Source organism: Brassica napus, chromosome A2, assembly GCF_020379485.1.
Source record: "Brassica napus cultivar Da-Ae chromosome A2, Da-Ae, whole genome shotgun sequence".
NCBI classification, from domain to species: Eukaryota; Viridiplantae; Streptophyta; class Magnoliopsida; order Brassicales; family Brassicaceae; genus Brassica; species Brassica napus.
Window position 1 is genome coordinate 11337200 of NC_063435.1, and position 14328 is coordinate 11351527.

The 14328-nt window shown below is 30.4% G+C and overlaps 1 protein-coding gene, 1 long non-coding RNA gene and 1 pseudogene across 2 annotated transcripts; all 3 read left to right on the plus strand.

The window, feature by feature from the left end:
- The first annotated feature begins 1113 nt into the window (after window positions 1–1113).
- On the plus strand, window positions 1114–1990 carry LOC106365030 (kunitz trypsin inhibitor 2-like). Its single transcript, XM_013804493.3, has one exon. It carries the CDS (start codon window positions 1194–1196, stop codon window positions 1872–1874), a length of 681 nt encoding a protein of 226 aa, XP_013659947.3. The 5' UTR covers window positions 1114–1193; the 3' UTR covers window positions 1875–1990.
- A 1915-nt stretch (window positions 1991–3905) lies between these two features.
- LOC125587141 lies at window positions 3906–5461 on the plus strand. Its single transcript, XR_007323622.1, has 2 exons — window positions 3906–5151; window positions 5230–5461. It is a non-coding gene; the product is annotated as an uncharacterized LOC125587141 (long non-coding RNA).
- A 4886-nt stretch (window positions 5462–10347) lies between these two features.
- On the plus strand, window positions 10348–11189 carry LOC106365032 (annotated as a pseudogene).
- The last annotated feature ends 3139 nt before the right edge of the window (window positions 11190–14328 follow it).

Here is a 14328-nt window from a genome sequence, read left to right on the forward strand (position 1 = left end):
CAAATCTCAATTTTTATTTTATCAATAAAACCTTAATTCAATAGTAAAGTCTATTAAAATATTAATTTTATGTAGTGAGGAATCTCATTTAAAATACAATGGAGGTGCTCTTATGTTTTTTTTTTTTTTTTTGCAAGTGCTCTTATGTCCTAGAAATTGTTTTTTCGTTGAAATATTGTTACTATGTTGTATTAAATTGACAGAAAAGTTGTTGGCAGAAAGAAAAGCAGATTTAGAGAATCATTCATCATTGGTTTTATGATTTTATCATTCGTAGCTTTCTGTTTGAAATGTTGTCTTAGTTCCCCCATTCACTTGATCATCCTTTATTACAGTGGACCGTTTTGTTAGTTACAGTCCTTGTTCGGGATTGCGCTAGGCGCTGTACGTGCGGCCAGACAGAGCCTAGCGCCGAATCAATTATGCGGGGATTAATCGGGGATTAATCGGGGTCTAGTTTTAGGGTGTTTATATTAGTTGTCCGACATATATTATCTATTGTATATAGGTACATGAGATGTTGAGTTGGTTCAGTGGCTTAGGCGTATAGGTTTGAGTTGTAGGTGACGGGTTCAACCCTGGCAGTGGCAATTTTAGGTTTTTTCAGCATTAACTTTAATGAAGGGTAGTATGGACATTTTCTGATCATCCTCTTCCTTAGGGTTCACGAACCAGAACTCAATTTCAATGGCGGCCAGATATTTTTTTCTCAAATTTTCATCTTTTTCTTTCGTTTTTCTTGGTATTTAATCTCAAAACTGACAGATCTACCATATATATTCGATTTCTGGAACTCCAATGAACAAAAAAGGGAGGTTTTCAAATTTTCCGACTTTTAAGCCGATTATATCAAAATCGTTGCGGCTCTCATCCGCCGAGCGCCTATCCGCCGCCGATACGGCCGCCGAGACCGAGTTTTCGAACAGTGGTTACAGTGGACCATTTTGCATGTTCCTCGTGCTGAAAATCAAAGTTTGAGTAGGTTACTGATGTATCAGAACTGACGTGGTAATGTATTTATTATAGAAAAATGAGAGACTAGTCTTTTCTTTTTACTGTCACACGCGGTTATAAATTTTAACTGCGGAAATGTCCTATAAATATAGGTGGCAATGTGTCTGATCTCTACAACACAACTCAAACGCAAACAAATTAAAAAACTCATCAAACCCTAAACACAAATATTTATCACAATGATGTCATCATTCCCATTGGTCTCCTTTCTCATCACCCTCATGTTGGCTGCAGCTGTATGCACCCAGGGACACGAACCTGCGCTGGACACGGCCGAAAATCCAGTTCTAACGACTGCACAATACCTGATCCAACCGTACTCCCCGAGGAGTAACGGAGGTGGTCTCCTCCCAGTCCCCGTTAAACTACTTCCCCTTTGTCCACTTGGCATCAGCCAATCCTCGGTTACAGCCTTACCTGGCCTACCGGTTAGCTTCTCATATCCGTACCCGCTCATGGACACCTATGTTAACGAAGGGCAAGCTGTAAATATCGAGTTTAGGTCGGAAGCATGGCCGGGCTGCGAAGAGTTTTCCAAGTACTGGGAAGTAGATGAATCCTCATCGGCTTCCGAGGAGCCTGCGATTCTCGTCGGTGGTAAGAAGCGGGAACGAAACAGCTGGTTTAAAATTGAGAGAAAAGAAAATTTTGTAGGAGGAAATGCTTACAAGTTGACCACCTTAGCCGGAACCATTGGAACCATCCCAGGGCCTTGGGAAAATGCACCACAACTAGTTCTCACCAATGATACTGCTAAGACCTTCCTCGTCAAATTCCACAAAGTTCATGGTGATACTACGGCTACTACTTCTACTTCACGTCTGGAGAAGTTAGGTCTAGGGATGTTCCCATTCTACTAGTCAACAAGCTAAGAATCATGTAATGTAAAGCCTGGCCTAAAGTAATGGGTTGAGATAATACCCTCATGCATGTACCTGAATTTCCATAAATAAAACAAAACTATGTTTGCCAAAAAGAGACACAACTTTTCATCAAAGCAATGGATTAAAAAAATACACAAATTCTTTCCATATCCTTTTTCCTTATACATAACTAATCAAAGTTTAAATGAACATCCAAAATAAATAAGAGGTCAGTTGTATATTTGAATTTGGCTTTTGAAACACAATTTACAAAGGACCTTGAGATATTCTCTCAGGTTTGGGCTTAACTCGAGTTTCCATTCGATTGAGATCGTAATTCACTATATATAACAGTTTGAGATTCTATCAGCTTTATGTTAGTTGGGGTCCTGGAGACGTTTATAGTTCCAATAAACAAGAAAAGCTTCCAACTTCGAATCCAAAACCTGTTAGTGAAATTGTAAACTAATGCTTTTCGCATGAGTGAATAAAACCCACTGAGAATACAAAACTGAAAATTCGTCCGGTTGTAGGGGAAAGGTCTAACTTTTTTGGTAAAGTCATTGGAAAGAGATCATAAGGAGCGAAAACAAACACAAAAAACAAATTTCTCTAGCATCAAATAAATAATACATATATGCATGATAATTTGTCACCGAATGTTGTCTGGTCTTTTTTTTTTACCTAGATGAGTTCGGTGTTGATATAATACTGAATGAGATAGACAATCTTGAGGTTTAGAGCGATCATGAGAATAAACATATTTCGTGAAAGTGCTGACTATTTCGTGACAAGTTGGTTTAGACTTGTAGTTGACTTTATTCTTTTACTAAATGCATTTGATGAACATCTAACTATCAAAGAGCATTTCATGATATATGCAAATTTTGCAGTTAACTTCTTTGAAGAATACTCTGTTTTATGGATAAACTAGTGGTCATTCCGCGTGTAATATTACCTACTTATTAAACTATTTGTTGTAAGCCATTGTTGTTTGTTTTCTTGGCTATCATTTGGACATAATGAGTGGGTGAATGCTTTTGGTTGTAATTTGTTTGCCAAAAGGTTAATGCTGAAAGACTATTGTAGTAGAAATTTGATGTGTTGTCTGTGAAATTGTATGATTGGAAAAGTGCTTTATTTTCTGCATATTGAGGAAAGTCATTTTTGTTGAGGACACTGTTCTAAAAAACGGCTTGTACGGCCGTACATACGCCGTCTAAATGCTGTGCGTAAGCTCTCCGTATCGAATTCTTCAATTCGGTTATATTATACGGCCAAACCAAAATTCTAAACATTTGGTAAGTCTTAATGGGCCAGATCATTTTAAATATATAAATTAGTTTATAGGATCACTTGTAAACGAAAGAATTACACTAGAAGGCAGTTTATGAGTTTACTAGTGTTGGTCCCGTACTAACGTACGGGTAAATAATTCCTGATAATAATCCTAGAAAATTATAACAACTAACAGTAATAATAAGCTAAATCTCTATTTACCATATTACTCTAATCTTGTCACACACAGCACCGCAATATGCCATCTTTACGTTTTTAATGGCAAGTTTAGCTAGATTTTTTTTGCATATATCCATGATAAACTAAAAATTCACCCAAAAAAATTAATTAACATTAAAAAAACAATAAGATTATAACTTTCCATCTTAACAAAAAGAAAAGTGCTAAACTATTACCTTTAGTATTCCATAGTCTGATTTTTAAATCTATTTGTGCTATCTTGTTGCTCATTCCTCTTCTTGTAAATAATCTATAAAAAACAATTCAAACAGAATCATACAAAAAAGTATTACTCTGAGAAGTAGATAAAGATAATTTTGACTAAAAAAGAAATCATAAAGTTATCTCGAATTTTGATGCTACACTCAAAACCTAAAATAATTAAAAGAAATGAAACGATTAAAAAAAGATGACAATAAAAGGATGAAAAAAACATCTTGAGTTAATACTGGATTCTGTGGGTAGCACATAAATTTCTACAAAAAAAAACATTTTGAGTTAACACATGATTTTGGCTAAGACACTTCTACAATTTTATGGTCAAACCATCATTAAAGATTTAAGGCCCTGTTTTTTTTTCTAAAGACTATAAAGTAAATAAAAGTATTTTTACCTGAAGTTGAGAATGGTCAAACTTTTTGCATATCCGCATCAGCTTCGATGCTTCTTCAAGTGAGCTTTGATTTTTTCATACATGTCTGTAGAAAATTAAAATAAATTTCAAAACTGAGCGATACAAATATTTATGCTATATTTTATATGAACGCCTAGATTACTGTATCATTATGCCTACGCAATTTTAAACTCGACCGCCATATTAAAAAAAAAGAGTATTAATCCACACAATGAATGATAAAAATTTCGAACTGGTATAAAAAAAGAAGATATGAAAAAACCTATCAAGAATTCAAGATCAAAACTGAAAATTTGGAGAGATGAAGGATCGTTTGTTTTGCGTCGTTGAACAACTGGAGATTGTAAAAGAGATTCTTAACTTTTAACGAAGCTTGTAAAGAAATTTGTTGATGAGTTGAATTTATATGCTACAATTGAAAAACAGTTTATGCGAAAGAGGTGGAGATCGTGGTTTTAGAAAGAAGTGAAAAAGGTTAATATCTTGTTAGTTCGAGTGAGAAACAATCTAGAGAAAAAACTGTAATAATAACGCATTTAATTTTTTCTAATTAATTTTGAAGCACAAGCCATGTGGCAAAATTTTATTGGCCATGTGACTTGTGCTTTAGTATATAAAGGATTTTACACAATAAGACAGTTTCTACTACTAAAGTAGTTTTTCTAACCAAATTCATTTTCTAGCTAAAATCTAACTAAATAACCTTGTAACCAAATGACCCAAACTAACTAAATTTAATATATATTTTTTGCTGGGATTTAACCACAGCCTTTTATTTATATATTATTTTAATGTTTAAGATTCAACACAAACAAAATGCTCTGTAACATCATCTCCCGATCTTCTTCCTCAAGCTGTTATGTCTTCCTCTTTGTATAACCTTAAACGACAACCACGGCGAGCTCCAATCATCATCCCCGCCGTGACCTGCTTCTTGCCACCGACTTTTCTCCTCCACAATCCGCATCTGTCAAGTTCCCACAGTGAGCTCCTCCCACCACTTTCTCCCCACACACTCATCTTATGCCATGGTACTCACGAGCACTGGAGCTGTTCTCAGCGACGATGGTTGCGGCGAGTTCCAGTCTCCGTTCACTCTTTCATTCGAAGCCGCCGTAATCAGTAACCCTTCCTCCATTGCCACTGTTGTATCTTCTTCATCACCTGCAATTGCTAACTAACCATCTTTTTTCACCGTAGTAACCGTCAACGAACATGGCGTAATGAGTTAGATCCAAGTTTTATTGGAGCAATTCGGTGGTGACTCAGTCGGAATGAGTTAGATCCAAAATAGCTAATTTAGACTTTTTTGCATATTTGGTCCTTGAACTTATTTGTTATTTATTTAGGAATCCCAATACTTTTTAAATGTGAAAATTGATCTTTAATTTTGTCCCAAACTTCAGAAATTATATTTAAACCCCTTATAGTAGGAATACGTGTACACTGAATTAAATTGATACAATAAAAAATAACTAAAGACATACCTAAATGACTTAGATGAACAAAAACAAATATGAATATCAAAAAAATATGTACACTGAATTGTACAACAATACACATGTACAACAATAAACTATGTACATACATTTTTTTTTTACATATTACTCAACTTGTGTACATATATTAGTATTTTTTAAACACATCAAAAGGTACTTGCATGTTTGATATATATACTTTCAAAAGAAATTTACATGTACACATGTTTTTGACTATTGAAATGGGCTGGCTAACGTGTACGATATAATATTATATTTTATCAGATATTTATATGTACATATATGTTTGAGATACATGTTCGTATGTCCAATATGTGTGTAAAGTTATGTACATTCGTTGTACATGTGTACAATAAGTGATATATCATGAGATGCGGATGAGCTGTGGCATAGACGAAGTCGAATGTGATCCAGAGATAGAACCACCACTGTTTCACTTTACGGTGAATGAGAAGAGAGGACGTTTTGACGGCGGTGAGAGCTTAGGTCACGGCAACGACAAATACGATTTGCAACACACATACCAAAGACCAGAAAGAAGAATTGCGGCGGAGAAGAAAGAGTTGTGGCAAAAGGAAGAGATGCGACAGAGAAGGAAGAGTTGCGGTGGCGGAAATAACTCGGACCCAATGACCTTCAATAAGCGAGTACACGTGTACATCGAAAATGAACCAATATATGACTATGTACACGTTTTAACGAGTACACGTGTACATCGAAAATGAACCAATATATGTGAAGAGGTTATACACATATAGGTGGATTGGTGGTTGATTAGTAATATACAATGTACACATGTTGTCTTTGTACACATGTACATATATTATATCTTAACGCTATCCAACAAAATTATATATTAACTCGTATTCTACTTGTAATAATATACATATACAAGTAAATATGTACATATGTACAAAAGTAAACATGTACATAAATAAACCTGTACACATATAATCTTCGTACACGTGTATACTATTATATATGCACACATGTTAACATACATGAGTAATAATAAATTTTGATTATCATGACAAACATTTCATAATTTTGACAAAAATAATAAAAAAGGTGTCATATTATTTACTAATACAAATTTTGTGTTTATAACTACAAATATTTTGCAAAAAAAAAAAATCATGTCATATTATTTAGGAACATGGTGATATTTTATTGATTCTTAATAACTTTTTAGTTCATTTAACTCAATTTTGTGTGTATTTAAGTGTTTTTATTGCATTTTTATACATATTTTCGGCTGGACTGCATAATCTAAAAGTTTGGGCTGAAATTGAGAAGAATACAAAAGTACAAGGACCTAAATTGCAAACAAAGAAAGTTGGACAAAACTCGTCGACTTCAGAGGTGTGGATGCAACGGAACGGTGGCAGCAGCAAAGATGAAACGGAACGGTGGCAGCAGCAAGGATGACGCCGTGTAGAGCTTTGAAACGAGGCTTTGCCGCAGAGATGTGCTGGTTTCTCGAAGATCTCGTCTGGCTTCGGAGATGTGCGGTTTCATCGGACATCTCGTCGCACTTGTTCTGGGCATCATATGCTAATGGTGCGTAGAAAGCTAGAGTTATCAATTTATGTCGAGTAGTCTCACAACTTCAATAGCTTTTACAATTCTTATTCAGACTGTAGTTATCGAAGATTTGAGGAAGAAGATCAAGAATATTGATTTTGTGATTATTTAAAAACGTAAAAGAATGAATGGCTGAGATTAAAACTTGTTCTTTTTATTTTAGGATATTTTAAAAATGCAAAATAAAAAAGGGAAAGTGACAGCAGAAAAGTAACTATTAGTTAAGTCTAGTTGAGGGTAAAAACATAATCAACCACTATAAACTACCTTATGAGCAATAACTGTCCTAGGGTGTAATAAAAAACTTAAAACTGTCTTAGAATGAAAATAACTTCTTGTAAACTTGATTATTTTCGGGAAAATTGTTTTTTTTAAAGCAAAAAAATGATAAATATGTCCTTTTCAATATTTCATCACCAAAAATGGAAAGTTTCATCGAGTACTTGTGCCACAGCTACTGCTCTAAAGCTAGAAATCAGATTCATCACCTCCCTCACAGCTTTAACCACTAAGAGATCTCCTTGCAATGGTTAAACAACATCTTAGTCCTAGTGTGGTGCAGTAGCAACCAAAAAAACTAAACTTTAATTTGTAAGCATAATGGATAGATTCTGCTCCATTAGATGAGCAAAGTTGGCCAGGAAAATTTTACATGCAGTCTGTAATTGTTTCTGGAGCTCTTGGCCTCCACCTGAAAAAAATTGCAGAGAAAGGGAACACATGCAATGATTTACCGAGCTCTAAATATCAGTGAATAAAGTTTTTTTGTTAATCATTAAACATTATGCAATGAATCATTAGGAGTAAAGTTCTTTGCAAAGATACATCAGTTATCAAGCAGACACTCAGGAAAAGGTTTACAGACCTCCTAAACTTTTGCAGCAAAGACCAATGATTAGATTGAGTAGGATGAGCAGTTAAAAGCAAGTTAACAGTCAGGTTCTTGAGAGCATCAAAGATCTCTTCAAGAAGCTTTTTAAGCAGCAAGAGCTTCTTAAGAGTCTGTTCAATGTCGGATTATGTTGTTGTAGGGGCTATCTGCAAAAATATTAATCAAACATTAAAGAGACATAGAGAAGAAGTCAAGATTTTGCAAGTTACTTTACCTAATTAACTGGAGACAATTTTTTACTTTGTGGGATGAAATTTAGAAATATTCTTAAACAGTTGAAAGCAATTAAACAAATAAGAAACAGAAATCTAACCCATAAAGTTTTTTGTTTAACTTGATTTTTTTTGTTTAGTTGTCAGATTGGGCCTCATCATGTTAATAAAATTTAAATAAAAACAAAACACAAAGGAAAAGGTCCAGCCCACCGAAAATAACCAAATCATTCGAAAACTAAAAATTCTTACCTACCACGTGGCATTTTTCCCCCATGGAGAAAAAATCAACTTTATTGTATTAGATTGTGTGTTTTTTGCACATTTTGTTTCTAATTCAACGAATTGGATCATATTTTAATTTGAGTTTCCTATTAATTGGAAATTTCAGTTAGGTTTATTAATTAATGTTATAGCCAATTCAATTAAATGTTACATTTTCAAGTATAGGTGTAGCTTTGCAAAGTGGTATGACATTGCAAAAGCTATATTTTGACAAGTTCTCAAAATAATTTGAAGATATTTTTCATTTTATTATTTTAAAAATATATATTTTTAAAAAATTATATACTCATTCAAAAAGAAAATAATAATAGTTAATAGTGATAATTAATTACAATAATTTTAATTTATTAAAAGTAATTATATATTACTTTTGGGGGATACATAAATAGTAAGTCGTACCTTTAGAGCATGATTAATCCGGGCTCTTAATTTGGAGTTCTTGACTCATGAGTTGACATTTCTTTTTTACATTTTTCGGTTAAAAATCAGCTCTTATATCTCTTATTTAATAGACAGTTCTTAGCTTTTCTTAGTTAAAAGCTAATAAACGGTTCTTAGCTTCGGCTAAGAACCTCACCCTAAGAGCACGGGTCAATCATGGCCTTACATTGATTACATTAAATTGATAGAACTAATTTGGTGAACTTAGTTCATAATCCATCAAAAAAATAATACTATAGGATATCGAAAAACAGTTTTTATAATAAAAATATCATACAAAGAGAAACATGAGTGGAATAATATTCATTCTATGATAAAGCATATATAATTAGGGTTATAGGGGCTTTTTTTTTGGGTCAAATTAGGGTTATAGGGGCTTAGCGTTTAAAAGTTAGAATTTATGGTAATAATTTCTTTAAATAAATCTATAATGTTAATATTTCAAGAATATTTTTATATTAAATGAATTATTCATTAAAGATAACTTAGTTTTTCCAGATTACTATTTATTTCGATGTTATTTTTATAGTAAAAAAATATTTTTTCTGCTCTTTAGGAGAATTGCTCATTTTTTTCATGTCTGTGTATTTTGCAAAGTGGTCTAGTAGCGCAAACTCTATTTTGAGAAACTCTAAAAAATTCAAAGAGATTTTCCAATTTTTAAAATTATTAAATAAATACTGAAATAATAATTATAATAATAATTGATCATATAATTTAAATTCAAGAGTATCTATATATTTTCTGATGAAAATTTTATGTGTATGATACATAAAATTCATTTTCAAATAATAGTTTCTTAGTTTTGCTTATACAAAATATTGTTGGGCATTGTACGGAGTTTCTTAGTTTTGATTTACAGACCTATCACTTATTTATTTTCTAGTAAAATAAAAAATCGTGGTAGACATCATTTTTATTTTGTCTGGTATGGTGTTTTAAATTGACAAAAAAGTTTTTTAAAAACAAATTGACAGAAAAAGTTGGAAGCAGAACTAAGATTTTTTTTTTTTTTTGAAAAAAGGGCAAGAACTAGATATTTAGGGAATCATTTTTCTGCTTCCAAAATTTTTAGTTGTCAATATATTATGGGTGCACGTGTCCCCATTGTTATTGTCCTGGCTTGGCCACTGTCTATACATTCATTGGTTGTTCAGTATAGTCTCTTTCTGTTTGAAATCTTGCCTGGTTCTCAGGAATTACTTGATCATCCTTTATAAGTTAGTTACAATGGACCATTTTGCATGTTCCTCGTGCTGAAAATCAAAGTTTGATTCGGTTAACCTATGTAGTAAATTTTCAATAAATATCTATATAGAAATGAGAGACAATCTTTTCTTTTTTACCGTCACACACGGGCATATAATTTAACCGCAGAAGTTTCCTATAAATATTGGTGCAACGGTTCTGCTCTCTACAGCTTAACTCAAAAGGAAACACACACAAATATTAATCAAAATGATGTCATCATTCCCATTGGTCTCCTTTCTCATCACTCTCATGTTGGCTTCAGCTGTATGCACCCACGGGGAAAATCGCGTGAATGACACCGACGGAAATCCACTTCGGACGACTGCACAATACTTGATCCTACCACTCTCCCCGTGGAGTAACGGAGGTGGTCTTCTCCCAGTCCCCGTTAAACTACAGCCCCTTTGTCCACTTGGCATCAGCCAATCCTCGGTTAAGGCCTTAACAGGCCTACCGGTTAGCTTCTCATATCCATACGCGATCATGGACACATATGTTAACGAAATGGAAGCTATAAACATCGAGTTCAAGTCAGACGCATGGCCGGGCTGCGAGGAGTTTTCCAAGTACTGGGAAGTCGATGAATCCTCATCGGCTTCAGAGGAGCCTGCGATTCTCGTCGGTGGTAAGAAGCACGAACGAAACATGCTGGTTTAGAATTGAGAGAAAAGAACCTTTTTACGGAGGAGTTGCTTACAAGTTGACCACCTTAACCGGAACCATTGGAACCGTCCCAGGCCATTGGGACCAAGCACCACAACTAGTTCTCACCAATGATACTGCGAAGACCTTCCTCGTCAAATTCCACAAGGTTCATGGTGATACTCCGGCTACTACTTCACGTCAGGAGAAGTTAGGTCTAAGGATGTTCCCTTTCTACTAATCAACAAGCTAAAAATCATGCAATGTACCTGGACTAAAATAATGGGTTGAGACAATACCCTCATGCATGTACCTGGATTTCCATAAATAAAATAGAACTATGTTTGCCAAAAATAAGACACAACTTTTCATCAAAGCAATGGATGAAAAAAGGACACAGCTTTCCGTATCCTTTTTCGTTATACATAACTAATCAAAGTTTAATTGAACATCCAAGTAGTCTACTTCAAAATATACTGCTTCTCAATACATTTTTCTTTTGCTTCTCAATACATATGTACTGCTATTTGACAATACATATATATATACTAGTTGATTTCCCCATTCTCATGCATGTGTATAAATACTTATGAAATAAGTATAGCATAAAATTTTTAGAAATGTTTAGTTGTGTTTTAAATCACTTTGTAATTTAAATTAATGTATGATTTATTTTAAATAATATTTTGTTATTTTATTTAGACATGTAATTTTGGATGTATAATATATAGTCTATTTGATTTTTACTTGGATATTTTGGATTGCATTAACTTCTCCAAATTAAACCATAGAATATTTTTTTTGTTTTGAATAAATTAAAATTTTGATTAATTTGGTTATTTGCATTTAGAATTTTATTTTTAGGTATAAAATTTGGATTGTTTAAGTAAATCATTTTTCTAGGTTATATTGAGTTACAAGAAAAATTGCTATCAAATAATTATTTTTAGTTATTAATAAAAAAATTTAAAATTTCTATTTTTACAATTCGTAACAATACCAATTTTACACTTCTTTTGTTAATTAAATAATTTTTAGTATCATGTTCTTCATCAAATACTCTCTTAAAAATATTACCAAATAAAATTTTACAATTCTCTTTTGGTTATGACTTAAAAATATGATACAAATTTCTTTTTTTTATGATTTATTTTATAAAAAAAAGAGAATAACTATCAAATATTCTTTTACAGTTCTTAGGATTTTAAAAAAGGAAATTAATATTATATAATATTTTACAATTATATTTTTCTAGAATTTTTAAAAAATATTTCTATCAAATAATTATTTCTAGTTAATATTAACTATTTTGAAAAGTTGCCATTCTAAAAATTCATTTTTTTTCATGATAACTAATATTTTAACAAATTTTCTTGTTTATTAAATATTTTTTACTATCATGTTTATCATTAATATTTAAGTAAAAATAACAATTAAATAAAATTCTACAATTCTCTCTCGTCAGATTTTTTTTAAAAGAAAATAAATCTTAATTGATTAAGATTTTTTTTTTTAGAAATCTCTTTTATTTAGAATTTAAAAAAAAAAAGAAGAAGTTATTTTCACATAGTGAAATTTTTTATTGACACATTCACAATCTAATTTTTTAATTGACACATGTCGCAATCATATCAACTGAAATATTTGAAGTTAATTTTGGTTTATATTTTTTTTAACACAAAATTATTAAAAATTAAAGCTAGTTGATTATAAGAAAAATAAAATTATTTTTACATTTTTATTTTATTTAGACTTTTAAAAAGGAAATTAATTATTTTATAATCAGTTTTTTCTTTTAGATTTTTGTACAACTATTTTATTTTAATAGAAAAAATTATGTTTATTATTTATATATTTTTTCTTATACATACAAACAAATATTCATCATATTCACACATACTCATGTACGACAACAACATCAAAATTAAAAATTATTTTAGCATCATTAGATGTAATGAAGATAATAAAAAGTTGAGTTGTATCATGAAATTAAAAAAAAATACTCAGGTAATACTTTTCATGTAAATACTATTGTGTTTTGTAAAAATAATATGTGAAAGCTTAAACCTAAATATAGATGTGAAACATTTATAGCTATTTTGGTCATAATTTTTAATATACAATTATCTATTAAGAAAAAAAAATTAGTTACTTATAAGAAAATATTAAGAGTACTTTCACAATTTTCTATTAACCAAGCTATTAGTTACTTATTAACCAAGCTTTTTATATAAATAATAATAATAATAATAAAAATAATAAGACAATTAAATATTATTTATAATTAAGAAAAATCTTTTTTTTTCTTATTTTAGTATAAATATTTTTAATTATGAGACAGTTTAACATATATTACATTTTTAATATGTAACTGACATGTGTCACAGTCATATTAATTAGTAATTTTGAAAAATCAAATCGATATAATATTTTATAATTATATTTTCATTTAAATTTTAGAAAATGAAACTTTTATTAAATAAATTGGTTTCAAATCTATTTTGTAAGATATTGAAAAAGGAAATTTTCTAAAACAAATTACTACTAAATACTTTAAAAAAAATCGTTTCTACTATTAAATAATTTTTAAAAGTAGTTTTTTTTTGAAAATTCGTTTTCTATTATCTTATTATATATATATATATATATATATATTTAATCATTATATATTTAAACACATGTCACAATATGAGAAGAAAAATTATTATCAAATAATCTTTTGCAATTATCTTTTGATTAGGATTTTAAAAATTGAAAATTACTATTAAATCATATTTATAATTACTTTTTAATAAAATTCATTTTTGTTAATATCTTAATACATATATATTTTTAATTATGAGATAGATTAACACAGGTCACAATCTTGAAATATATAATTGTCATGTGTCACGATCAGGTTAATTAGCAACTTTGAAGAACCAAGCTTTATATAATAAGAAAGATATATATTTTTCTAATTAAAGTACAACTATTTTTTATTCTTGTTAAACAAATCTGATTAGTTTTATTTATTGCATTAGTAAGTCTTTTTATCTGATTATATTTCCATAATTATTTTTTATAATTTGAGATTTATTTTTTTATAAGAAAAATAAAAAAACTAAAGTGAAGATAAGTTACAAAGTTTCATAGATGAACGTTCCCTATAAAAAAAATTAAAGTTCATAAATGGATATCAATATTTACAAAATATTTAATAGTAAATATTTTATAGATTCTAAGTAACTTTATACTTTTAGATGCTTAAAACATAAATTAAAAATATCCCAAATAATTTTAACCATGAAAATACATATTGGTTTATGTATTTTTAGTTTATGTATATTATGTTGTATAAAAATATTTATCTAGTCTGATAAAAATTAGATAAAAATTTAAATCGAAGTTAAAAATTTCACAAAAACAAATTATGAAAAAAATGAATAACCATCTCAATTGCAGCACTAATAAATATATTTTTTTTTATAATTGCTTTATAAAATTTCTTTCC